The 25948-nt window shown below is 43.3% G+C and overlaps 1 protein-coding gene across 2 annotated transcripts in view; it reads right to left on the minus strand.

The window, feature by feature from the left end:
- Window positions 1-19841, minus strand: part of LOC140393272 (ETS translocation variant 5-like) — a 35853-nt gene extending 16012 nt beyond the window's left edge. The window contains exons 1-8 of one of the 2 annotated variants that reach the window (XM_072479568.1): window positions 19713-19841; window positions 19130-19297; window positions 18834-18921; window positions 18655-18702; window positions 18443-18496; window positions 8772-8898; window positions 5790-6065; window positions 3364-3614 (exon numbers count right to left, since the gene is read on the minus strand). In XM_072479568.1, the coding sequence (XP_072335669.1) occupies window positions 3364-3614; window positions 5790-6065; window positions 8772-8898; window positions 18443-18496; window positions 18655-18702; window positions 18834-18921; window positions 19130-19180 (895 nt within the window). In that variant the 5' untranslated portion in view covers window positions 19181-19297; window positions 19713-19841. Of the gene's footprint in view, window positions 1-3363; window positions 3615-5789; window positions 6066-8771; window positions 8899-18442; window positions 18497-18654; window positions 18703-18833; window positions 18922-19129; window positions 19298-19468; window positions 19596-19712 lie in introns of those variants that run through there. The other variant, XM_072479575.1, reaches the window with a different exon arrangement.
- Window positions 19842-25948: the final 6107 nt, after the last annotated feature.

Genomic DNA, 25948 nt, shown 5'->3' on the forward strand with positions numbered 1-25948 from the left:
AAATATTCTCATGAAGTCGATATTATCAAGCAGGAAGATCGAGAGTTGTACTCGGAGACCATGGAAGGAGAGAGCAATAGGGCTGAAAATATACTTCCAGCACCCACAGTAGAAATGAAAGTTGAGAACACAACTTACTTTCATCTCTCTGATACAACTGCAGCCAAGTTGATTATCTCAGAAGGAGAGTACCAGAAGTCTCCAAGTCACATTCCCTTATACAAAACTGACTAGTTACTCCAATAACAGTATTCCAGTGTTAGGTCAAGCTAATGTTAAAGTGAAATACAATGCTGCAGCCTATTAATTGCCATGGTGGGGTGGGTGGGAAGAGGAGTCTCCCTGATGGGAAGAACTTGGTTTAAGAAGATACGGTTAAACTGGGCGGAGTTATTTACAGTGGTGCGACTTGTTGTGAATCGACATGTTCATCTTTTTTCAGTGCAATACACATCGATATGTTTGACCATTTGAGAAAAGTACCATTCGGGAAAACTAGGCAATTGCTGTAGAATCTGTAACAGCCATTTTAGTGAACTGGCATCATTTTGTACCTTCCTGCATTGTGCTATCTCAAGTGGAATAGGGGATTTCTTTTTGGGATGGGTTCTTTTTTTTTTTTAATAAATTTTTTTTATTCTCCTCCATTTTCACATTTTCTCCCACATTTACATCCATCAACAATAAACAATAATCAGCAAGACATGTCAGTCCCCATAATATCAACAATCCCATCTACCCACCAACCCCCGAACCTCAACCCGCATGTTTACATAAACAAATGACAAAAAGGAATCAGGGATTACCCGTAGTCACCCTTAATCTTACACAGCTTCCCACCCCCCACCCCCGCCCCAGGTCTCCAGCTCCTCCCATCCACTGCCTCTTGTAAAACTCCTCCCGCCAACCTCGGTTCCTTCCCCCCCAACTTTCCACCCCAGCTAGATCACTCGGACCCTGTTCTGCCAGGCTCCGATGGCCGCAGCCCCTCCCCCCACCTCACTCCCATTCACTGGCCAGCACAAACCGGCCAGCGTGGAGGCCCCCGCCCGGGTCCCTTTCCCACTTGCCCGGCCCCAGGAAAGCCCAAAGATCCCCTTTTAGCACACAAACCCCGCATATCCACCTACACCCCAAAGAACTCTCATTTCGAGTGAAAGTCCCATCCCTTCCCTTGTCCAAATATATACCACACTGGCTCCTTTAATCTCTACACCCACGCACAGTGATACAAAAAATACAGTCATGAGGTTACATCGGCACATGGCCATTCCTCAATTTGTCAGTTCTGCCAGTCCTTCTGCTTTCGCAAACTCCTCCGCTGCTTCCGCCGTTCCAAAATAAAAGTCCCTGAGCTTGTAAGTCACCCTCAGCTTCGCTGGATATACAATGCCGCACCGCACCTTGCTAATGTACAGTGCCCTCTTCAACAGTGCCCTCTTCACCCGGTTGAAGGCAGCCCGCCTCCTTGCCAACTCTACACGTATACCAGCTCCAGCCCACTGCACCACCCGCTTCTGCTTGGCCCAGCTCAGGACCTTCTCCTTCACCCTGTACCTACGGAAGCACAGAGTCACTGCCCTTGGCGGCTCACTTGCCTTTGGTACAGGCCTCCACGACTGACGAGCCCGATCCAGTTCATATCGGGAGGGATCCTCCCCCTCTCCCAATAGTTTTGCCAGCATCGCGGCAAAATACTCAGTCGGCTTCGGTCCTTCAACTCCTTCGGGCAGCCCCACAATCCTCAAGTTCTGTTGCCTGGATCTATTTTCCAGGTCTTCCATTTTTCCTCGCAGATCCTTGTTAGTATCCATCACCTACCGCATCTCTTTCCCCATCGAGGCAAGTTGATCACCGTGCTGTAATAACGTCTCCTTCCCTTCCTTCAGCGCCTCCCCTTGCTCTCGCACCTCCGCCACTGCGCTCGCCACCTCCGTCCTCACCGGGGAAACCGCCTCCTCCACCAGCACACTCAAAGCCTCCCTCATCTCCTTCCTCACCGTCGCCATGCATTTCGCAATCTGCGCCAACTGCTTTTCAAATTCCGCAGCCATCACCTTGGTTATTTCTTCAGCCGTAAGCAGTGCGGCCTTCCCTGGTGCTCCAGCCTCCATTTTTCCTGGTGACCTTTTCACTCCCCGACAGACCTCCAGCTGGGTTTTTTTCGGCCGTTTTTTTGCTCACCCTCGACATTTTTCTTTGGGTTTTTTTCCCTCCTGTGTCTTCACTGTGCCTCCTCAGTGTCTTCTCCCTGCTTCTGCCGCCTCCGTGGACCTTGGGACCGGGCTTAAAGCCCCGGAAATGCCGTTCCCGAGCAGGAGCTCTCCATTGTGCGGCCGCCTCCCGTCCGCCGTCACCGGAAACTCTTTGGGAGGGGTTCTTAACAGGAGTCCAGCTATTACAAATAATTTTTTCACTCCGCCCCACCTTCAACCAGCATGAAAAGCTAGGTCAGCCAGTCCCAGTGGACAGACAGGTGACACCAATATAGACAAAGAAAGCAGATGCTTCTTGGCTGCTGTCCAACAAAATCAGATTTCTCGGCTTGTAAACCAGCATCTACTAGATTTTTGCATCTGACGGGTGGACCAATAAACAAGTTTCAGCAGTCAATGTGAATCAGGGAATGGAATTTTTTCTTTTAAAAAAGCACATGAAACCCTGACCTACATTTAAAAATCTGTTCTCCCAAATCCTTGGATGCTATTAGACATTGTCCTTTAGCTTTAAATCTTTACCATCTGTTTAGCTTTATTGCAGATCACCACTCAGCCTCTTATAGGTGATGGTATTTTTAGCCTAAGCTGATTAAAAGCATTTCCAGTCACATAACAGAGCGTCAAATTAAAAACACACTTCAAGAAAAAGTTTTGCAAACTGCATGAAACAATTTGACTCTTAAATGTCAAACAGTTAAAGGTTCTTTTTTGTTTTTAAGCACATGGAAGATGTGCGAAGGACAATCCACAGGCATTAGAAGTTAATACCAGAAGTGAGTTGCTCCAAAAACTGGGTTTTGTGACTTCCTCCCTCCCCTATCATGAAAGATTGGCCTAAAACAAAAGGTCACTTTGTAGAATGTTCTCAGCCACGTCTGTCAAACAACCTCCGTGAAGTAAACGTGTGAAATGCCAACCAAGGCCTATCGCCGTGGTAACAAATCTCCCAGCTTGCTGATGACGAAGATAATTTTAAAAAATGATGCGGAATGCCCAAGGGCGGGAAGACAGCCCAGACTCATTCCTTCAAACCATCAACAACTCATCATTTGACAAGGTAGGAAAGACTGCATTTTACACCGACTGAAATAACAGGTCATTGCGATCTGTATGCCTCAACACCAGGCCAGTGTAGGGGACCAACCTGAATCATAGCAGTAGTCTCTTGGCTCCTGCTTAATCCCGAGAGAGGGCTGGAAATTCTGTCTGCTGGGACCCCGGACGCCTGTAGTAATATGATCATAACGCGAGTCATGATACTCCTGCTTAAAGCCCTGAGGAGACGGTGAAGGCATTGGTTCCGACATCTGGCGCTGGTAAACTTGCCGACTGTCGCTGGAGACTCCTGACTGGGGTGGGTATGGGTGGCATGGCTCAGACATCTGCCGGTGGAACCTTTGATGATAAAACAAAGTCAATGTCAGTCACTTCTCAAAACACAGCACACAGGATAAAATGGCTCTTTTTATTAGGCAGGCATTAAAAAGGTTGAATCGGAGTAGTCTGCTCTTCTCTTGTCAGTTTCCACATTCTCCATAATACTATTGATGGTTGCTCAAATTGGCTGCAATTCTTTTTAAAATAAATTTAGAGTACCCAATTATTTTTTTCCAATTAAGGGACAATTTAGCGTGGCCAATCCACCTAGCCTGCACATCTTTGGGTTATGGGGGTGAACCCACGCAGACATGGGGAGAATGTACAAACCCCACACGGACAGTGACCCAGAGCCGGGATTCGAACCCGGGTCCTCAGCGCCGCAGTCCCAGTGCTGACCACTGCTCCACATGCCGCCCAGCTGCAATTCTTGTAACCTGGCACAAATGCATGCTGGTTGAACACCAGACACAGATTGTAAAGCACCAGGAATAACTAAAAAAAAAAAAATCTTGTACGTCAGGTGTAGAGACATACAAACATAAGGCTATTATTTGAAAAGCCAGCCATACAAACTCTTTAATCGACATTGTGTATGTGACTGGTGAGACACACTGCACAACACATGTGGCACAAAACAGGTGATGGGGGGGAGGGGGGGGGGGGGGGAGAAAAGCGAATGATTTTCCAACCATTGATTTGCTAAAAGGCGATGAACATCTGGACTCCTCAGAACCGACATACAGATTATAGATTTACCATAGAATAGCACTTTCACATTAAAAGAATGTGGTTTTGGTCCCATAACTACTTTCCCTTCAGAGGGCAAGTCCGTATATATCCAAAAGATACCACTTGAGAATCTTTTAGCACCTTGAAAGATGATCCCACACAAATGAGCTCTTTGCAAATCATCTAGGTCTCCAGCACCACTTTCCATGTAAAATGATACTTCACAGCTGACTGCGGTCAGATTAGTCCCATTTCCACTTCGTATCAAACTGCCTGCCAAGCTGAAATCCAAAGCACCGCTGGTATGTCTCCATCGGAACAAACACTTCCAGATGGTCCTGAGCCAGCATCCCGGGCATACCACTTGGCAGAAGTGAAAGCCAAGAATTGTGGGAAGCAAAAGCTGCCATGGAAGCAGGTGCCATCCCGGGAGCTGCCGTTGCCCAAAATACCGTGCCCTTTTAACATATCTTCCTGCACTCCTTTAAGAGCACATCAACTCCTAATGGGTCTTTGATTCCAATGTGCCCAAAATAACTCCAGTAAAACTCCACTTGCACATAGCAATAGGGAGATAAAGGATTTGACTGTAGGAATAAAATTCCTTCCCTCCTGTGCAGGGGAAAGCAAGCCAGAGAGACCATTCCGTTCCACTGTATTCTATTTCTGCCGATAGCTCATCCAATTAGTGGCGTTGGTATTTTAAAGACAAAAGTTAAGCTTGTCCTTTGGAAGTGCAGCATGTAATAAATGAACAAGAGGCATCTTGGGGTAAATACTTCCTCCTTCCTTCATAATGCAAATTCAAGTGGAATGAAGTGCACCAAGACCAGTTTTTCCAGTAAATGCCCCCCCCCCCCCCTCCATCCCATTGTTTGTCCTTTTGCCTCTGTTCAAAGCATTTGTGCACACTGGGATACAATTCCCCAGCCACTGCTGGCCTCTTCACCCAAGCTGCCAAGTTTCACAAACCGAGAAAGTAAGTTTGGTCAGGCTACTCCAAGACAGGAGTTTGCTGGGCAATGATTTATTTGGTTCCTATTACAGGGGCGCCATTATCAACCATGGCATGCCTCCTGCAGCCCTGATGTGGAGATGCCGGCGTTGGACTGGGGTGAGCACAGTAAGAAGTCTTACAAACACCACTTCCTCAGGTGAATGAGGAAGGAGCAGTGCTCCGAAAGCTAGTATTTGAAACAAACCTGGTGGACTTTAACCTGGCATGGTAAGACTTCTTACTGTCCTGCAGCCCTGGCAGAGATTGTGGAATGAAGCAGACTAGGGATTAAAACCTGCCCAGTGAGACAAAATGACTGGGAAGGGTTTCACAACATGCACAGAGCCAGAAAACCATTAGGAACTGGGGCCATAATGTGCATTTTCTTGCATCATTCATAGAGCACTTTTGAACACTAGATTGGGACCATGATCAGCCATCAGCACAATTTATCGAATTCTTACCTGTGCTCTGATGTGTACTGGGACTCACTCAAGGTCTGCGACATCTGAAGCGGGGGCTGAGGAGGTCGAGGTACTGCGAAGGTTTGTTGCTGCTGCTGTTGTGGAATTGATGCAGGAACTGCAGCCTGCACTGGGGATGATATAGGGCTGTGCGCTGAAGCTGGCACGGCTGCCGGTGGAAGGTGAGAAAGAGGGGAATTATGATGGACTGGAGACACTGGGGTGGCTGGTGGAGTCAATGGCTTGAACCCAGTGGGGGGCTTCCTATCATAGGCACTGCAAATAGAAAAAACACAAAGATTACATACATTGCTGGTGTTTCACTTAGCACGTCATTCACTTTACATTTGTGAGTAGTTAAGGTGTAAACACAACACTTTGCACCATAAACCTGTTCCAATTAACAGCTCTTTAGGTAAGACTATGTGCCCAGAGGGGATTTCTGCATCACCTCTGACGATAGCCCTTATGCTACAAAGTCTATTCAAAAGATCATAGCAGTTTCTCCAGCAGGCCACATTCCTCAGGCCAGAACTTCCATATCACCTCTCCCCTTGACTCACTATCTTCACTAAAGTGAAGCCTTAATCTATAAACTGAGGGGTAGGATTGTGAAAGGCCTTGTGTTTGAAACTACTTTAAGGCTTATTAGGTACTTTCTTTCCAACAGTAACTGGAGTGATATCGCTCTTCCCTGACCCAAAGTCTTTGAGGGACATTATAGTACCCTCGCAGACAGTGCGGGTAAAAATCAACAACAGGCGCAAACCAGATTAAACCAGAGACCTATCTGGTTCTTAAACAGCTCGGTACGTCACCAATCTATAAGAGTCCCATAGCATTTGGCAAGGTGGGATGGTCTCCCTCTCGTCACTGGCGGGTCGGGTACAGGTGGTTAAAATGAACGTGTTGCCGCGATTTCTCTTTATTTTCCAATGCTTGCCAATTTTCCTGCCAAAGGCACTTTTTAGGGAGATTAAAGGAAGGATTACTTCGTTCATATGGGGAGTGAAGGTGGCCAGAGTTAGAAAGGTGCTGCTACAGAGGGGAAGGCAGGCAGGAGGTTTGGGTCTTCCGAACCTGATGTATTATTACAGGACGACGAATGTGGAGAAGGTGCGGAGCTGTGTCAGAGGGGTTGATTCCCAGTGGGTCAGAACGGAGGAGTTTGTGTAGGGGGTCGGGATTGAAGGCACTAGCAACAGCGCTGCTCCCGATGGTCGCACGGAAATACTCAGGGAGTCTGGTAATAATAGCTTCATTGGAGGCGGTTTCGCCAACACTTCGGGTTGGGGGCAGGGTCAAGGGAAATGCCATTTCGGGGAACCAACAGGTCCACCTTGTGCCCTGGCGTGGAGGGGGGACCTGTTGGAATTCTTGACTGTTGAGAAGGTTAAGTTTGAACTGAGGGGAAGGATGGAGGGGTTCTACAATTCATGGACGTTATTCATTTATGCACTTAAGAATTGGGATAACATTGAATATTAGTGTGTGCGGGGGGTGGAAACTGTATGTGCTAATAGTGACTATGGGTGATTCCTGATTCCTTTTTATTTGTTTATGTCAACATGCGGGCAGTTGTTTGGGGGTTGGTGGGAGGATGGGATTGTTGTTGTTGATATGGGGATTGACATGATATTCGTTACTGCTTATTGTTTATTGTTGGTGGGCACAAATTTGGAAGAAAATGTGAAAAAGGAGAATAAAAATATTTTTGTTTTAAGATCCCATAGCAAACTCTATAGCTTTTAACCAGTTCCCCAACCCTTAATTATTTTTCCAAGCAGAACACAAGAGCTGCTTCAAAAAAATTGGTCTACATATGAAATTAGGCTGGACTAATTTATGTAATTTAAGAATTATAACAATCAGCCATCATCTCTTTGTAATGTTTTTCTCACCATGCCCAAATGCACTCTTCAGTTGGATTTTCCAAGCAGACCTGTAATCCATGCACTGTATGGAGCAATAGATTACTCCCAGTCTGCCTGAGCATTTGCAGTTTACAAACATATATATGAACCGGGAGCAAGAGGCCATTTGGCTCCTTGAGCCCACTCCACCATTCAATAAACTCACGGCTGATTGGATGGTAGCCTCCACATTCCACCTACCCCAAACCATCTTTGGAACTGCAAGCCTTCAGGTACAATAATGTGCACCCTGTGCTATAGGTTATGTGACTATCAGTAAGAATATGCAAATACAGTAAGAAATAAAGTTGCAAGAGCACACACATGTACCAGGGTAGACGGTGGGGAATGTTCACTTGACTGTTGAACATTTGCCTCAAAAATCAGAATGTCGGAGCAGGAATTATGTGAAATAAGTACGATGTAACATCAGTTGCTCGTAAAAGTGTCATCACTGGAAGAACACAAAGGCAAACTTGGCAGAGGAAGAATGGTGCTGGGAGGGCAGGCCCAGTCAGAGTTACAGCAGAACCAAGGGCACGGCAGCACAGTGGTTAGCACAGTTATTCCACAGCGCCAGGGACTCGGGTTTGATTCATGGCTTGGGTCACTCGGTGCAGTCTGCACATTCTCCCCTTGTCTGCGTGGGTTTCCTCCCACAAACGTGCAGGTTAGGTGGATTGCTCACGATAAATTGCACCGTAGTGTCCAAAGGTTAAGTGGTGTCACAGGGGGTGGAGGTGTGGGCTTGGGTAGGGTGCTCTTTCAGGGGCCGGTGTAGACTCAATGGGCCGAATGGCCTCCTTCTGCACTGTAAATTCTATGATTCCAGTGAGCCAAGTAACAGGATGAGGAACGGGGAGGGTAGCAAAGACTGAGCGAAGTAAAGCAGAAAAAAACCCCAGGCAATTTAAAAAAAAGAGAACTTGTACTTATGTAACACATCATTGACGCCCTCATATGTCCTAAAGCACTTCACAACCAATGAAATGACAGTAGATGTGGAAGCAAAAAAAGGAAGCACAAAGAGTTGAGGATTACCCAAGTCTAAGAATAACTCATTGCATACCTATAACTGTAGAGGCAGTTTTCACCATAGGTAGAACTGAGACTCTGCTTGTGACGGCAGGACACATCCGTATTAGGGCCGTCAGATTCCCGCTTGATCTTTGCCGGAGGCGGTCCATGAAATACCACTGAAAGAAAATAAGTTCACGTTGTAACTCGAGCTGCAGGAACTGACAGATGCGGTACCAAGATAGATAAATGATGAACATGCACCAACTAGAACGTGATTGGATGTTAAAGGACATCTATAAGAAGATAATTAGGTGGTGGGGGTGTTGTTGGCTGTAAAAGGAACTGTGTTATTTATACACAATAAAGGTTGAGATTTTTGCGGGAGAGCAGAAAGAAATGCAAAACAAAAGCAGCCCCATAAATCATATGCATTTATTTAACTTCAAACAAAGATGATGGCGCTGAGGACCCAGGTTCGATCCCGGCCCCGGGTCACTGTCTGTGTGGAGTTTGCATATTCTCCATGTGTTTGCGTGGATCTCAACCCCACAACCAAAAGATGTGCAAGGTAGGTGGATTGGCCATGGTAAATTGCCCCTTAATTGGAAAAACAATAATTGGGTACTCTAAATTTATTTTAAAAAACAAGGATGGAGTCTGCAATGGTCAGATTTCTTGCAATTTACAACATTCCACAAAAGTTTATGAATTAAGCATACATCCTTAATGTCAGTCTAATTAAGTATTCTCAATGAACATTAATGGTCATATTTCACTTTGATTTCAGACACATTAAATGACTAACCACAAAACTCAGAGGCTAGCAGATATCAATTCTCTTATTGTAGAACATCAGTATTACGAGACAAGGCAGAGTTAACTGTTGTGCTCCAAAGCTCAACGTTTACTGTGAAGAAGCATTTTCACAGGGAGAGTGAATGGTTCACAGATGGAGGGCGTTCAACAAACGCCAAACAGACATTGACCCTTACACCTTGTGGGAAAGTTAATGATCTTTCCAAGTTTGAATTTCACTCCCCAGGGAGAGATTCCAACCCTTCCCAGGGAATGTGAGTTTTTAAAAAAATTACCTGTAACTCCCACTCAAGCCTCTGAAGACCAGGTCATACAATTTATTTCCTGATTTAGGCACCAGGCGGCATGGTGGCACACTGGTTAGCACAGCTGCCTCACAGCCCCAGAGACCCGGGTACGAGTCTGACATATGGAGTTTGCATAGTCTCCTAGAGTCTGCATGGGTTTTCTCCCACAGTTTAAAGATGTGCAGGTTAGGTGAACTGGCACGTTAATATTGCCCAACGGCTAGGTATGTATGGTGCGCTATCGGAGCAGGGGCTGGTGCGGACTCGATGGGCCGAACGTTCTCCTTCCGCACTGTAAGGATTCTATGATTTCTATAACTTCATTGCCAAATGCACAAGGAAATTTAACACTGCCCAAGAATAGAAATGCGGGCATTAAAACGTCGGTGTTTCATGAAGATGGAACTATAAGCACTGTATTCAGCAGATACCCATGTGTCACACTCTGGTATGCATACATACATAACTATGTATTGTATAAACTATTGCTGTACAAATATAGAAGTATAACATAAATATAATAATCTATGTTATACACACATCTATTTCCCAAAAAATATTTCTCTTTTTATTGTTAAAAATCCTATTATTTGCTAAGTTAACAGAAGTCAATTATTCCCATTGTTTTACCAGCTTCACACAACGTCACAAAATTCCTGGATGCGAATAGTGCACAGCTGCAGCTCACTAGAACGGGCCATCAACAATTCCACATTTTATACACAAGTGGTACTGTATTTCAAATATATGCAAAATGGAGGCCAGTATTTTCACGATTACACCCCATGGACTTCCACTGGTTTAAAACAAAACGTGGATTATCACCACAACAATTAAATTTATCCACAAAGAAGTGCGACCTGGGACTGCATGATCACTTGAATAGACGGAACGGGGGGGGGAAGAGATCTATTACTATTGCTGGACATCAGCTAGTCATGTTACCTTTGGCAGCTTGGTATTTGGAGATGCCTATCTGCAAAAGATTACGGTCATCTTTTTCAAAATTTGTGGCACAAAATAAAATGGCCTCCACAGTCAAGCCTTTCCCAAAGGTACCTACCAAACTCCATCACATGTTAGCACAGGCTAAATTGTCAGGCAAATCAATCCTAAACTCTAATCAAGCACAGGATCACCGTAGCCAGACCCAGAGAACAAACTACACTATAGGTGACGGCCCTGGCCTAATTGCTTCCATCAATCTTTTCTAAACAGTTGATGCAACAGTTCACTAAGGGATGACTTCCCCACAGACGAATAAGCCGATAAGCTTCACAAACACAGCTGGTGGCTGACTGCAGGAATTCAACTGTGCGAATAAAATGTACTTACAATTATCGGAGGGAAAATGATAATCTGCCTTGTAATTATATACAACTGTGGCTGTTAAAATACAAAATTCTTGGGGCAGCATGGTGACGCAGTGGTTAGCACTGCAGTCTCACAGCGCCGAGGTTCCAGGTTTGATCCCGGCTCTGGGTCACCGTCCGTGTGGCATTTGCACATTCTCCCCATGTTTGCCTAGGTTTCGCCCCCACAACACAAAAGATGTGCAGGGTAGATGGATTGGGCATGCTAAATTGCCCCTTAATTGGAAAAAAATGAATTGAGTACTCTAAATTTATTTTAAAAATACAAAATCCTTTTTAATTCTGCTAGTTGAGGAAAATTGCAACATGCATTTTTAACCAACTGGACTCCAAGCATATGGTGGAGCTTAAACCAAGTCGCTTCAAGTTACCTCCATTTCCAACCATTTTACTATTCGAAATACATCATTTTCTCTCTGAGCAAGGCCATGAGATGAATAAGCCAAGTCATGGGGTCATTTAATGTGTTTGGTGTACCCTGGAAGAACTGAGCTATTGTTGTATATTCTCAAATGCCTTATGCTTTGCTGCCTTTTAGTCATTGTGGTAGGTTGCAGCAACTATGGACCTTGATTTTGCAGCATGGGTAGAATAGGATAAAATAATACGTTCTGCCTTTAGGTACATTTCACCACCACAGACATTGTCAGCAGCAAAGAAAAGCAAAAAGATTGCTCATCAATTATTGTGCTCTGTATTTGTCCAAGACCTGCTAAAGCATCACACCTCAGAAAATTAAAGAGCACTAGCATCCACTTCACAAGCCAGGTTTTCATGTCCAGCTTAATACTTGCGATTAATTAGCACTGACTTGAGGTGAGGGGCAGACTTAGCATGAATGGGTGTTTAAGCTAATAACTGAAACATTCAAATTCACTAGTCCCAAACCACAATCTTCGAGTCAGGAAAGTCTTAATTTCTTCTATATTGCATGCCATAAATTTAACAGGGGCTAGCTATTTAGCACATTTCAGCTTGCATTTACAATGGCTTCACTGTGGTTAAACATTTCACACGAGGGTAGCCAGACAAGACAACTGACATCAAGAGGCACTGGGTCAGGTAACCAAACACTTGGTGAAAAAGGTGGGTTTTAACAGTGGGGAGGAGAGGAATGCGCTCAAAGGAGGAGAGAGAAAGAGAGAGAGAGAGAGAGAGAGATTCAGGGAGGGAATGCAGAGTTTTGGGCATTGGCAACTGAAGACATAGTAATCAACGCTGATGTTATGGAAAGAGGCAGATGGAAAGCAAGCCAGACTTAAGAGTTCATGAAGGGGTTGGAGGAGATGAAGGGTTGGAGGAGATTACAGAATTAATGGAAGGGTGAGGTCATGGAGGATTTTGAATCCAAGGATGAAAGTTTTAAAATGGAGGCATTTGGGGACTGGCAGCAATTGTAAGTCAGCAAGCACAGGGTTGATGAGTGGGTGGGACTTGGGATAAAGTTATAAAAGGTTCCGTTTATTGGAAGACAGGACACTGGCTATTAGAGTATCGGAATAGTTGAGTCCTGAAGTACAAAAGAGTTTCACAGTAGCTTATCGGTAGGGGCAGACAGATGAGGTAGAACTAGAGGATCAATAGCAAGCCAGAGAGGAATCCCTATTCCCTTCATAAGACATCAATTTCAAATCATTCTTTTGAATTTAGTTCTGCATTCAGTTTTGTATACATATGCTTTCATTATGCAAATAGTACTTTTTTTAATTTTAAAAGTAGCCAATTCTTTTTTTCCAATTAAGGGGCAATTTAGCATGGCCAATCAAGCTACCCTGCACATCTTTGGGTTGTGGAGCTGAGACCTACGCAGACACGGGAAGAATGTGCAAACTCCACACAGACAGTGACCTGGGGCCAGGATCGAACCCAGGTCCTTTGCACCGTGAGGCAGCAGTGATAACCAGTGTGCCACCCTATTATGCAAACAGTATTACTAAATCAGCATAGCTTCCTAATTGCCTATGTTAGAGACCAGCTCAGGCTAGAAATTCCCTGTAGTTTCCAGGTGAATATAGGCTTTAAAGGGGACTCTGAACATGTATTCCCGTTTTGAACCCAATATGCTCATAGGCAATTGAGTCACTGAAATTTTCACTGTATAACCAGAGTTTCTATTGATTTCTGAACCAATTGTTCCTAGCCAAGAATGATCAATATAAAAAAAAACTTTACTTATTTTATTCACCAAAATCCCACATTTACACCATATTAAGCATGGAGGTTTGTAAAGCCCTGACCTTGGTGTAATTTCATTTTTCGCCAGTTAATGCACACACTTTTATATTCTAATATCTTGCAAGGCAGTACTTTTAGGACAGGGCTCTTCAGGAGGTTACAAGTGTCATGTAGATAGTGAGCTGAAGTGGCAATTTAAAAAAAAATATTCAAAAGGCAAATCATTGAAAAAATATTCACTAGTTGACAAAAAACAAAAATGCCCCTACTTCAGAATGCTTAACACACCATGAATATACTACGAGTGCATGATTTTGGAGTTGCACAGCATGAAAAATTAAATAGTTTTGACATAAATGGTATTTTTCCAAGATTAATATATATCTTATTACTATCATTTTCTTATTGTGTATTACATTGTTTTCACATAATATACAATTGCTCTGTTGGGGAACTGCGGGGTCAGAATTAGAACATGCTAATCATATGGCTTTAGAACATTTATATCTCCCCTCCAACTTATTCTGTGCTTCCAGCCATAGCAAATTATCAATAAAGAAGTACTGAATCAGATTGAGATGGCTATCGCCCAAACCGCAACAATGCTTTATCGGAAAGTTACAGAGCGGAACTTTTCGGCTCCTGCTTAAATATTGGCACAGTTGCAAGGCAAAACCTTAACTCTTCACCTACATAATGATTAGCACAAACATCAAGTGAACAGACACCACATACGCGCGTGCAAACTGAAGGCAGCTTTGAAGGACGCATTGTGTCAGTTTTTTGTGTGCACTGTTTAAACTAATGTGATGTGGAACCTAAATTCTTCCATAAGAATTGAAATTCATTAAACATAATACCCTTCCCGTGCCAATGTAAAGCATGCCCATTCATCACACTACCCCACAAACCCCTCAGCACCATCATTTGAGTATAATCTCCGCCTGGAATCACGCACTGGAGCCCATTTACAGGCAGACGGTTACTGCAGCAGGGACATGAGGTTTGCAGAAAGGTGGATAGGTTTTTATGAACAAGGAGTACATGCCAAGCATCAATTTATAGAGCACTGTGCCAGCTCACATCATAAATGGAGCTGGTATTCCACCACCACACTCCCATGAGCGAATTAAAGTATGGCACAGATCACCAAAGCCACTGTAAAAAGATGTTCCAAGTGAATCTCTCAGCTCCCGAGGGATTGAAGAACTGTAACAGCAAAGAGCAGTCTGACCTGCCTCGTAAATACTACAATAGGGCACAACTTCCGAAATCGGACTTAATAGGCTACATTTTTAGCGAACAACACAGTGCTGTCTGCTTAGTTACATGCTGCACACAGGCATATTTGGATAATATCCAATAAAATATATTTTAGCAATGATGATTTCATAGAACAGAATTCAGCCTATGCAAGGATGTAGCCTTCTCCTGCATTCTTTCGATGTAAAGTTTTCTGATAAACCTTTGCAAAACCTACTGCACCTAATATAAACAAAATAAAATCGAGCTAGTGTGGCTGCTAAGCATCAGCTTCCAGGGTGCCAATCATCTAGACTGATCAAAAGGCCCTGTGTACAATGCAATTGCAAGGCTTCCCTTCCTATCAGAATCAGTTATCAAGGTTGGCTTTTAATGTTTCATTCAAACTAATTAAACTGGAGTGGCATATGATGAATCAAAGCCAGGCTCTCCAGGCTACCAACTCGGGTTCAAATTGATTATCACCTGACTTCCAAGTAATCCACAAATTATGGGAATGAAATATTGAGGGTGCGGGGAGTCGCTTTTTCCACAGAGAGCATTCTAGACAAAATAAGCTTCAACTTAGTTAAAACACCAATGTTCTCCTCATAGATTAAGATAGCATTGTTACTTAGGTACAATGTGCTGCAACAGCATATTATTTTGGAAGAATGCCATTTTCTATCAAGTAGCATTATCTATTGTTTGACAGTATTTTGAGACTTGGACTGGCAGTCTTACTTTCTTGCCAAAGCAGGTTTAAGAAAAAAAAAAAGGAAGTGAACAGACAAGATATATGTGCATGGTGGCACAGTGGTTAGCATTGCTGCCTCACAACACCAGGGACCTGGGTTAGATTCCAGCCTTGGCGACTGTCTTGCGTGGAGTTTGCACGTTCTACCCGTGTTGGTGTGAGTTTACTCCAGGTGCTCCGGTTTCCTCCCACAGCCCAAACTTGTGCGGGTTAGGTGGATTGGCCATTCCAAATTGTCCCTCGAGTGTCCAAGATGTGCAGGTTAGGTCACGGGGGATAGGGAGGGGGTCAATGGGTGAGTGAACCTGGTAGCGTGTTCCTTCAGAGGGTCAATGCAGACCTGATGTGCTGATGTACTGTAGGGATTCTAATCTATATCTCACCTATTAGTGACTGGAGGGGAGGGGAGGGGTGGGTGGAAAAATGATAAGCTGTTTACATCCTTGTTATTTTTAACAGCAGCGCATAAACATGCATATCCTCTACCATTGCTTCACTTGACAACTTAAAAATAGACTGAAAAGAACAAATGTTCTCTGTGAAAGTCTCTATTTATAAGCAAACAGGGCTATTCTTGCACTATACACTGTCGCTGGGCTTTCTGCAAAGGAACATTGTTACTTACTTCAGTTTTGGGTTCTGCCTTTGGACAAGAAACACAGAGTACCCAATTCATTTTTTCCAATTTAGGGGAAATTAGGCCAATCCACCTAACCTGCGCATCTTTGAGTTGTGGGGGCGAAACCCACACAATCACGGGGAGAACGTGCAAACTCCACACGGACAGTGACCCAGAGCCAGGATCGAACCTGGGACCTCTGCGCCGTGATGCAGCAGTGCTAACCACTGTGCCGCCCTACACATTGCCCATATTGACCAGCACCACTTTCTGATCCTCCCTTCCCACCAAGCTGCTCTCGCTTCACTCTCTTTAAGAGCTCCCTTTAAGAGCAGTCAGGCCACCTGTTCCCACATCTTCCCTTATGGCTTTGTAACCGGCTATTAGGAATTATACAGGATGTCATGGTCAATACGTAACAGCACAGCCGAGATCAGAAATTCTAACAGGGATCACATCCACGGTGTAGTGTCAGAGCCAGAGCTCCAATCTACAATGGGATTCCAAAAAACAGCATGCTTACAAAACTCAGTTCGCCAGATTCACCAAATGGTTACAATACTACACAAGGATAAAGGCACCCGAGTGAAACAGGTTCACTGCAGTAATTCCTCCAGCAGTGACACAAATTTAGAAGGCAAGAAAAACACACTTTCGGGACTTAAATCTTCAAAGTTTATCTCTTGGGTTTAAAAACTCAAAGGGTGAGGCCCAGTTAGTGGAGCGTTATACTTCAACTGTTGTTAATCAGGGCAGGACAAAGTCAACAAGAAGACACCACAGTACCATCACAAAGATAGCAGACAGGAAGCTCAATATTGCTGCATAAAGCAGAAACTGTATTCCTCGCATTACAACAGTGATGATACCTTGTGAAGTACTTCACTGGCTGTAAAGTTGGGATGTCCTATGGTTTGGAGAGGCACAAGTCAAATGCAAGTCTTCTATCTTTTCAGTACTACTGTTACTGTCCGATTGTGGTAAACCTCACCACATTAAAAGGAAACAAAACATCACATAGGCAGCTTTCCAAAGCCAGAGACAATCAGAATGACTAATATAATTTAAAGCTGTTATCAGACCGTCAGGTTTCAGTAATGATTCTTAATCAGCCAGATATATAAGAATATAAAATATTAGAGAACCATTCCTGTTAGAGAAATGGTGATGATCTTTAGGGTTTAGATAAAATGAAGGCAAATTTAAATTGTGGTCAGTTCACGTCAATAAGCCGACAAAGAGTTAAACACAACACTCACAGGGCCATTAGAAATCTGAACAGACATGACTGTAGGCCCCTGGCTTTTTGCCAAGCCCTCCTCCCAGCATCTGAAATATCAAGCTGGGCACAAGACTGTTACAAGAGTCTACAATTTTCCAGGAGTCAGAAATGAATGGATGAAAAGGAAAGCAGTAAATCTCATCCTCATTTTCCATTGAATCTATTTATGCAAACTCAGCCCATAGAAAAGAGTTCATAGGATGTGGATCCCAGCTAAATCTACGGTTACTTGTTGACAGTGTTCGTCAACTGCCATATAAATGGAAGGCCGTTAAATGTTCATAAACTGCTATATGCCAGGATAGCAAGACAAGAGGAGAAAGTAAAATGGTCAGTTTATAAAACACAACAGCTAAAAGCAAAGCAATTCAAGTTTCCATCTTTAATATATACACCCCAAAAAAAAAAATTGTCCCTTGTTCCAAACCCAAGAATTTTGATTACCGACTTGGGAGTCGGGTGGCCATCTCGAGAGGATAAATTCCAATTCTCACTGGTCTAGAAAGTCATGAACCTGCATCTCTCCTTTCTACAAATAGCTGCTGAGACCATTTCTTCACCACATACTTCCCTCTGCAATATTTCAAAATAGAACTCGACAAAAAAAGGACCCAAAACAGGCTCTTGCAGATTAATAAGTCCACAAGGGATCAAATTGGAAATGGAAACTTAATGTTTCAATGGCCTGTAAATTATTTTACCAAAAGCTTCTAAACGTGTAAAGGTGGGCCAAGATTATCCCCAACTCCTCCAAATAATGTGCACCTCAACAGAATCCCCAGCACAGCAAGAAATGGAACTGGCGTTTTTAATATTCCGATAAAAACTAAAATAATAATTCAGTGACTGATTATAACCGGCGTTTATAAGATTTCAATATTCAGAAACGAAAAAGAATCTCTTATGTTAAGAGTCGCATACTGTCATTTCAAATACAGCGCTGCCTGACATGCTTTCCATGCCTGGGTTATATCTATTTACATCTTCCCCGGCTATTTAGTTAACACTCGTGGCGAAATCTATGCGAAATCATGGGTTAAATCTTAAAACTTGCAAATGTTTCTAAGCAGCAACGAAACGGTTACCCCAGCACAGTATTTGCACTAAGATAGCCACTACATGAAATAAAATCACTAATATCCCCACCAGCCCTGTATAAAAACACTTACAGTTAACAGACTGAAAATCTGGTACAAACTGTTCATCTTCTTCGGGAACTTGGGCTGCGGAAGAGAAAGGAAATCGTTTCTAATATTTTTTGTAAAAATCCCGATCGTGCACATTTCATGTCTGCTGCTAGGTACAAATATGCAATCGCGGTTAAGGCTTCATAGCTTAAAATATGTTTCTGTTATATTAAAAAAAAACAAGCTTAACTTACCCTCTGCAAGCCACGTTTCTTGCAACAAGCTCAAATCTTGAAACAATTCTGGAAAAGTGAAACAGATCAGAAATCTGAACGAGACAAAGTCACTGCAAAGTGGGGGGGGGGGGGGGGGGGGGGGTGTGGAAATAGTGAATATGAAAAGGAACCACCGAATCCACACTCAAGCCACTTACCTTCCGAATCGTGAGCGAGGTCGGTCTCCACAAATTTCCTTTTTCTGTCGTTCAGTTGCCGGCCCCGAACTTCATCACCGCGTGTCTTCTGCTCCCAAAAAAACACACCAAATAAATCCACGCAGAAAAACGGAGTGGGAATTTACACACACTAAAAACTCCACACTAAAACCAATCTCCTCCATCCAATATAAAACAACAAAAAAACACAGATCGGTGCAACTTTCACAATACTGGAGGACGAATTCCAAAAGCCACATTAAAAAGGGAAGAAAGTGAATGTTTGTTTTGCTCACCGGTACATTCTGCACCATAAAAGGAACTTGCTGGTCGTAAAATCCGTCCATTTTGTAGCTGGTCTTCTATTAAAAGTCCTGCTACAAACCATTAACATGGACTCGCAGAGCGCGGCTGAGGTTTTTTTTGCTGCCTTGTTTTGTTTCCCTTTGGCTCTGCAGCTCCTCCTGAGAGAGACGAGAGAAAATTATGAATGGGAGAGGCTGACGACAGGTAGGAGCGTAACGGGATCCGAGCTCCCCATTCACAAAAAAACACACACACGCACACACACAGCTGAGCCCCGCCGCCTCCCACACAGCAAACAAACAACTCAATCCAACCGCCCCTGTGCTCACCCTGGCAGTGAAACAAACAGGACCACCAAAAACAAACCCTCCACAAAAATCACATCGACTGGCGGGACTTCATTTCTCCCCAGAGCACGGACGTGTTGGGAGAAAATGGCGAACATTTGCAACACCAGCTCCTCGTTAGCATCTATGTTTAGCTTTTAGACGCAACACTTTAACCACTCTCCTTAAATAAAAATAACAACTTTATTCCAGGCAACCCTGCACCATCAAATATATTTCTGCTCACCTGTGAAATGTCTTGTGTTGCGTTTATTAAAGATTTTTTTTTTTAAATAATAAACGAGACTATCTAGCAATTAAAGAAAGGCAGGGCACTTGCGCTCACGAATCGCAGCTCTGTAAAAAGTTGAATGGGTTTTTTTCACTCAGTTGAAGTGAACGCACGCGACCCCCCCCCCCCGGGGAGACAAACACGGGCTCGCGCACATCGGATTGGTCAGCCCGCCCCGTCAATCACCGGGCGAGCCGTTCCATTCGTCAGTATCCGGCCATTTGGCTGAAGGCGTCAGAGAATCCGTGCACCCGATTGGTCAGAGGCCAGATTGTGCGGAGCTCGAGACCCGCGTGCGGCCAATGGGAAAGCCGGGCGTGCCCCTCGATTGATAACTTGGCCCTGACTCCGAGAGTTTTCATTCACTAAAAATCTGCCCAGGGGCTGAGGGAGTGCGCCGTAGAGAGAGCCAGGGCGCCTAGGCGGAGCTGGTCCGGTATAAGGTCACAAAACAGCCTTTTAAACACACGAGCGAGAGGATGGCCAATATCCTCCCCCCCCCCCCCGATCAATTGCAAACTCCTTTCTCATGTTGCAATGTGTCCTTTGAAAAATGCGCAGCTGGGAGTCAACTCAGCGGCCTCAAGAAATATTCACCGCATTTTGCTAAAACGCCAGCACGATCCTTTAAAAAGTGAAATTTAGCAGATGAACATAAATAATATGCTAATCCTATCTGCCTTTGTTGACGATGAAAACGTTTCCTTTAATGTTAGGATGTGGTGTAGGTTTTTTTCGGCTTGCCGATTTAACAGTTGCATAATTTCCGCCGTACATAATAAAGGAAAATGTACACTTGGTGCATTTACAACACGAGACAAGCCGTTTGGAAGCATTTCCACACCGTCGCCACAAACTTTGCATTTTCAGGAAGCTTTTATTTTTATTTTTCAAATGAAAACAGAAAATGCTGGACAATCTCAGCAGTTCTGACAGCGTCTGTGGAGAGAAATGGCAAAATCTCAAGACAGATATTATCCAGCGCCTGGAGGAAAGATGGCTCTCAAATCCCTCGTTAATTAATTCAGCAATTCACCACAATTAAAAAAAAACCTTCTCATTTCCACTCTCCCCGCCCATTGTGCTGTGTTCCCTTGTGGAGTGATCGTCAACAAGAAACACAGACACATAACACCCTTAATCCGCCAGCTCTCAGTTTATCTCTGTATCGCGGCTCTGTTACATTGCATCGATATAAATACAGTTCTGTGCCTAATTTAATCCCACTGGAAACCGGGTTTCTGCCTTCTGTATAGCTGGACCTTCCTAACATGGAGGTTTTATTGTTTCCATTCCACTGTAACAGCTGGAGCCCATACAGTATAAACAAGAAGGGGTGAAAATCCTGAGAACTGAAAGAAAGACAGAAAATACTGGAAACAATCTGTAAATCAGCCCGCATTGCCGTTTTAGGTGCCCCTTCATTGCTGCTCGGGTCAACTTGTCTGTCCTCCGCACAGATGTTGGCCTGTTGAGCGTTTGCAGTTTTATTTTCTGTATTTCTTCCACGCCCGACAGATCTTCTTTGGGGGAGGAGGGGAATTTACATTTATATAGAGCGATATGTTGATAGAGCGATACAAAGCGCGTGGCAACCAAGACAGCTTTTAAATATATACATATATATCCTGTTGCAAATGTAGGGAACATGATAGCCAATTTCGCACACGCAAGTCCCACTTGCAGCAATGACCAGATAAACTATTATGGCAATATTGGTTGAGGGATAAATGTTGCGTCAAGACTCCTTGCTCTTCTTCAAAAGTCTTCATCAATGGGCAGTCCCTGGTGTTGAAAACTATCGTTTCTTGCAGATGGTTCATAGAATCATAGAGTCCCTACAGTGTAGAAGGAGGCCATTTGGCCCATTGAGTCTGCCCCGACCTTCTGAAAGAGTACCCTACCCAGGCCCAATCCCTCGCCCTATACCTGTAACCCCATTAACCTTTGGACTGTGGGATGAAACCAGAGAACCGGGAGGAAACCCAAGTAGACACGGGCCGAATGTGCAAACTCCACACAGTCACCCGAGGTTGGAACCGAACCGGGTCCCTGGTGCTGTGAGGCAGCAGTGCTAACCACTGTGCCACCGTGCCACCCTGGTTAGGTGGAAGTGAGATGTCAAAGTTGACTGTAGGTTCACAGGTGTCATGTGAGAGTACCTTTAAGAAATGGGTGTTTATAAATGGGTATGTATATAAATATTTGTAGTGAGAGTACCTTTAAGAAATGGATGTTTATTACTGCAGTGATGTCAGAGTGTGGGTGGAACTGGGCTGTCTGTCAGCTTTTTACTTTCGTTTTTGAACAGGCTGGAGGGTGTGTTTTAGTTTTGTTTTCAGTGTTGGAGCTGAAGCCAGACCAAGCAGGTGTACTGCTGTTCTCTCTGCCATCAAAAGACTATCTCTTGATCATTTGGTGAAATCAGAATTACAAATGTTCTCAGTAGCGAATGTAAACCTAATGTGCTTCTGTTGAAAGGTGTTTCTTCTGTCTTCTGGATGTTGTTGAGAAGTTATTAAGCATTACTTAATGTTGTATTCTTTGGGGGTTGCATTTGAATTAATGGTTGCTAAGATGTTCACTGTATGTTTTTAAAAGGTTAACTTGAGTTCATAGAATAAACATTGTTTTGCTTTAAAAAATACTTTTCCATTTCTGCTGTACCACACCTGTAGAGTGGGCCGTGTGCTCCCCATACCACAATCTATTAAAAGTTGTGGGTCAGGTGAACTCCATGATACACTTTGGGCTTCTCTAAACACCGGCCCATAACAAATTGGGGGCTCGTCCAGGATAAATGTCTATCTTTTGGATTGGCTTAGTGAACTAAAGACAGTGAGGGGTGAGCATATTGTGGTTGCTTTTCAGATGTGGTATTCTAGTTTAAGTAGGGAGTGTGTTGTGGACAATGGCTCTTTCAGAGGCTCAGAAGCTTTTCAGGGTGGAGACGGTCACATGCAGTGCCTTATGGACAGAGACTAAAAGCAGACTGTTAGATTTGGCAAAAACATTGCAGTTAACATTACCTGACAAAATGCGAAAAGATGAGGTAATTATGGCGGTGGCTAAGCATTTAAAGTTGCCTCAGATACAGTTTGACTCAATGGAAATGGCCAAAATTCAGTTGCAAATTAAACAAATGGAACATGAGAAAGAATTAAAGCAGCTTGAATACAAAAGAGAAAGAGCGGAAAAAGAAAGAGAAAGAGATAGAGAGGAAAAAGAAAGAGAGAAAATGGAAAAAGGAAAGGAGAGAGAAGAAAGGAGAAAAGAAAGAATAGCCCTAGCAGAACAAAAAGAAAGAGAAAGGGAGATACAGATCAGGGAAAAAGATAAAGAGAGAGAGTTTGGACTTCAGAAAATGGCCATGAAACATGACAGTCAGTTAAAATTGGCAAACGTAAAGGGAAACGTACAGTTGGATGATAGTGATGAGGATAGTGAGAAAGAACGTCAAAGTCGAAGACTTGGTGGGAATCTATTTAAATATGTCCAAACATTGCCAAGATTTGACGAGAAGGAGGTAGAAGCCTTTTTCATTTCATTTGAGAAGGTAGCTAAACAAATGAAATGGCCACAGGACATGTGGGTATTACTGATTCAAACAAAGCTGATAGGTAGGGCTAGTAAAGTGTTTGCATCACTACCGGAGGAGGTATCTGAGATGTATGAGGAGTTGAAAACATCGATCTTAGGTGTATATGAACTAGTGCCTGAAGCTTACAGACAAAGGTTTAGAAATTTAAGGAAAGAATTTGGTCAAACATACATGGAGTTTGAAAGGCTCAAACAGAGTAATTTTGATAGGTGGATAAGGGCTTTGAAAATAGACCAAATGTATGAAGCACTCGGAGAAATTATACTTTTGGAGTTTTAGAGGAGTTTAAAAGCTCAATTTCTGATGTAGTGAGAACTCATGTGGAAGAGCAGAGGATTAAAACTGCGAGATTATCAGCAGAAATGGCAGATGATTATGAATTAGTTCATAAATCAAAGCTTGGTTTCCGACATCAGTTTCAGCCAGTGAGGGATAGAAACTGGGGTCATGAGAAATACTCAAGTGGTATAAGTAAAGATGATCTGATGGGAGATAATAAGGAGAGTGTACCTCAGATTAAAAAAGAAATCCAAGAGGGTGAAAAGGAAATGAAAAGTTTCAAATGTTTTACTGTAATAAACTAGGCCATGTAAAGTCACAGTGTTGGTGGTTGAAGAAACACACTGGGAAGGCTGATGTGGTAAAACAGGATAAGACAGTGGGGTTTGTGAATGTGGTAAAGGAAAGCCCAAGTGAAGCAAAGGAGGTGAAAAAGATTGTACAGCCTGACCAAGAGGTGATTGATAAGAAGGTGGCTAAAGTTTATTCATGTGTCTCAGGAGGAGCAGGTAAAGAAGTCACAATTTTAACAGACACGGGAGCTAGTCAATCTTTAATGGTAAGAGATGAGGAGTTATGTAGTTTGGGAACAATGTTGCCAGAAAAGTTGGTAATATGTGGAATTCAGGGCGAGAGGAGTAGTGTTCAATTATATAAGGTAAGGTTGGAAAGTCCAGTGAAGAGTGGTGAAGTGGTAGTAGGAGTAATAGAGAAGAGGAGAAATCAAAGAGTGAAGATGAAGTTGAAGTGCAATTATCAGAAACGATTTTTGATCAGATGGTTGAAAAAGAACAAGAACAGGTGGAGGATGAGGCGGATATTTTTAGTTCAGGAATATTGGCAGAGTTACAACAGAAAGATGTAGAAATAAAACGGATGTATCAGAAAGCATACACGGAAGAGGAATCTGAGTGGATACCAGAGTGTTATTACCGTAAAAGTGATGTCTTGATGAGAAAATGGAGACCTTTACATTTGCAGGCGGATGAAAACTGGGCAGAAGTTCATCAAGTAGTATTGCCGGTAGGGTATAGAAAGGAGGTGTTGCGAGTTACACATGAGGTACCAGTGGGAAGTCATTTGGGAAAAAGGAAAACTCAAGCTAAAATACAAAAACATTTTTATTGGCCTGGACTACATAAAGATGTAGTTAAATTTTGTCAATCATGTCACACATGTCAAGTGATAGGGAAAACTCAAGCAGTGATAAAACCAGTGCCCTTAATACCCATTCCAGCATTTGAGGAACCTTTTACAAGGGTCCTATTTTGTTGCGTAGGACTGCTTCCTAAAACAAAAAGTGGGAATCAATGTCTTTTGATGATAATGGATGTGTCTACTAGGTTTCCAGAGGCCATTCCAGTACGTAATATTACAGCTAAAAAGATTGTGGAGGAGTTACTTAAATTCTTTACAGATATGGACTACCCACAGAAATACAATCGGGGGGCAGCACGGTGGCACAGTGGGTTAGCCCTGCTGCCTCACGGCACCGAGGTCCCAGGTTCGATCCTGGCTCTGGGTCACTGTCCCTGTGGAGTTTGCACATTCTCCCCATGTCTGCATGGGTTTCACCCCCACAACCCAAAAGATGTGCAGGGTAGGTAGATTGGCCCTGCTGAATTGCCCCTTAATTGGAAAAATTAATTGGGTACTCTAATTTATTTTAAAAAAGAAATACAATCAGATCAAGGGGCAAATTTTACCTCAAGGTTATTCAAAGAAGTTATGGATATCTTAGGAATAAAACAATTTAAATCAACTGCATACCATTCAGAATTGCAGGGGGCATTAGAAAGGTGGCATCAGACATTAAAGACAATGTTGACGGCTTATTGTCAAGATTATCCAGAGGATTGGGATAGAGGAATTCCATTCGTACTGTTCGCAATTAGGACTGCACCTCATGAGTCAACCAAATTCAGTCCTTTTTAACTAATTTTTTGTCATGAGGTAAGAGGACCACGTAAATTGATTAAGGAAAAATTGGAGAGTGAGGAATCGGAAATTACATTATTGGATTACGTGTCAAATTTTAGGGAATGGTTAAATAGAGCAGGTGAATGGCTAGACAACCTTTAAAAGTTGCACAAAATGTGATGAAACGGGTAGCGGCCAAGAAATCCAAAGTTCGTAGTTTTGCCTGTGGAGATAAAATTTTAGTATTGTTACCAGTGGTAGGTGAACCTTTAAAAGCAAGGTTTTGTGGACCTTATCAGATTGAAAGGAAATTAAGTGAGGTGAATTATGTGGTAAAAACACCAGATAGAAGAAAAACTCACCGAGTGTGTCATGTGAATATGCTTAAAAG

The sequence above is a fragment of the Scyliorhinus torazame genome, chromosome 2, assembly GCF_047496885.1.
Source record: "Scyliorhinus torazame isolate Kashiwa2021f chromosome 2, sScyTor2.1, whole genome shotgun sequence".
NCBI lineage: Eukaryota > Metazoa > Chordata > Chondrichthyes > Carcharhiniformes > Scyliorhinidae > Scyliorhinus > Scyliorhinus torazame.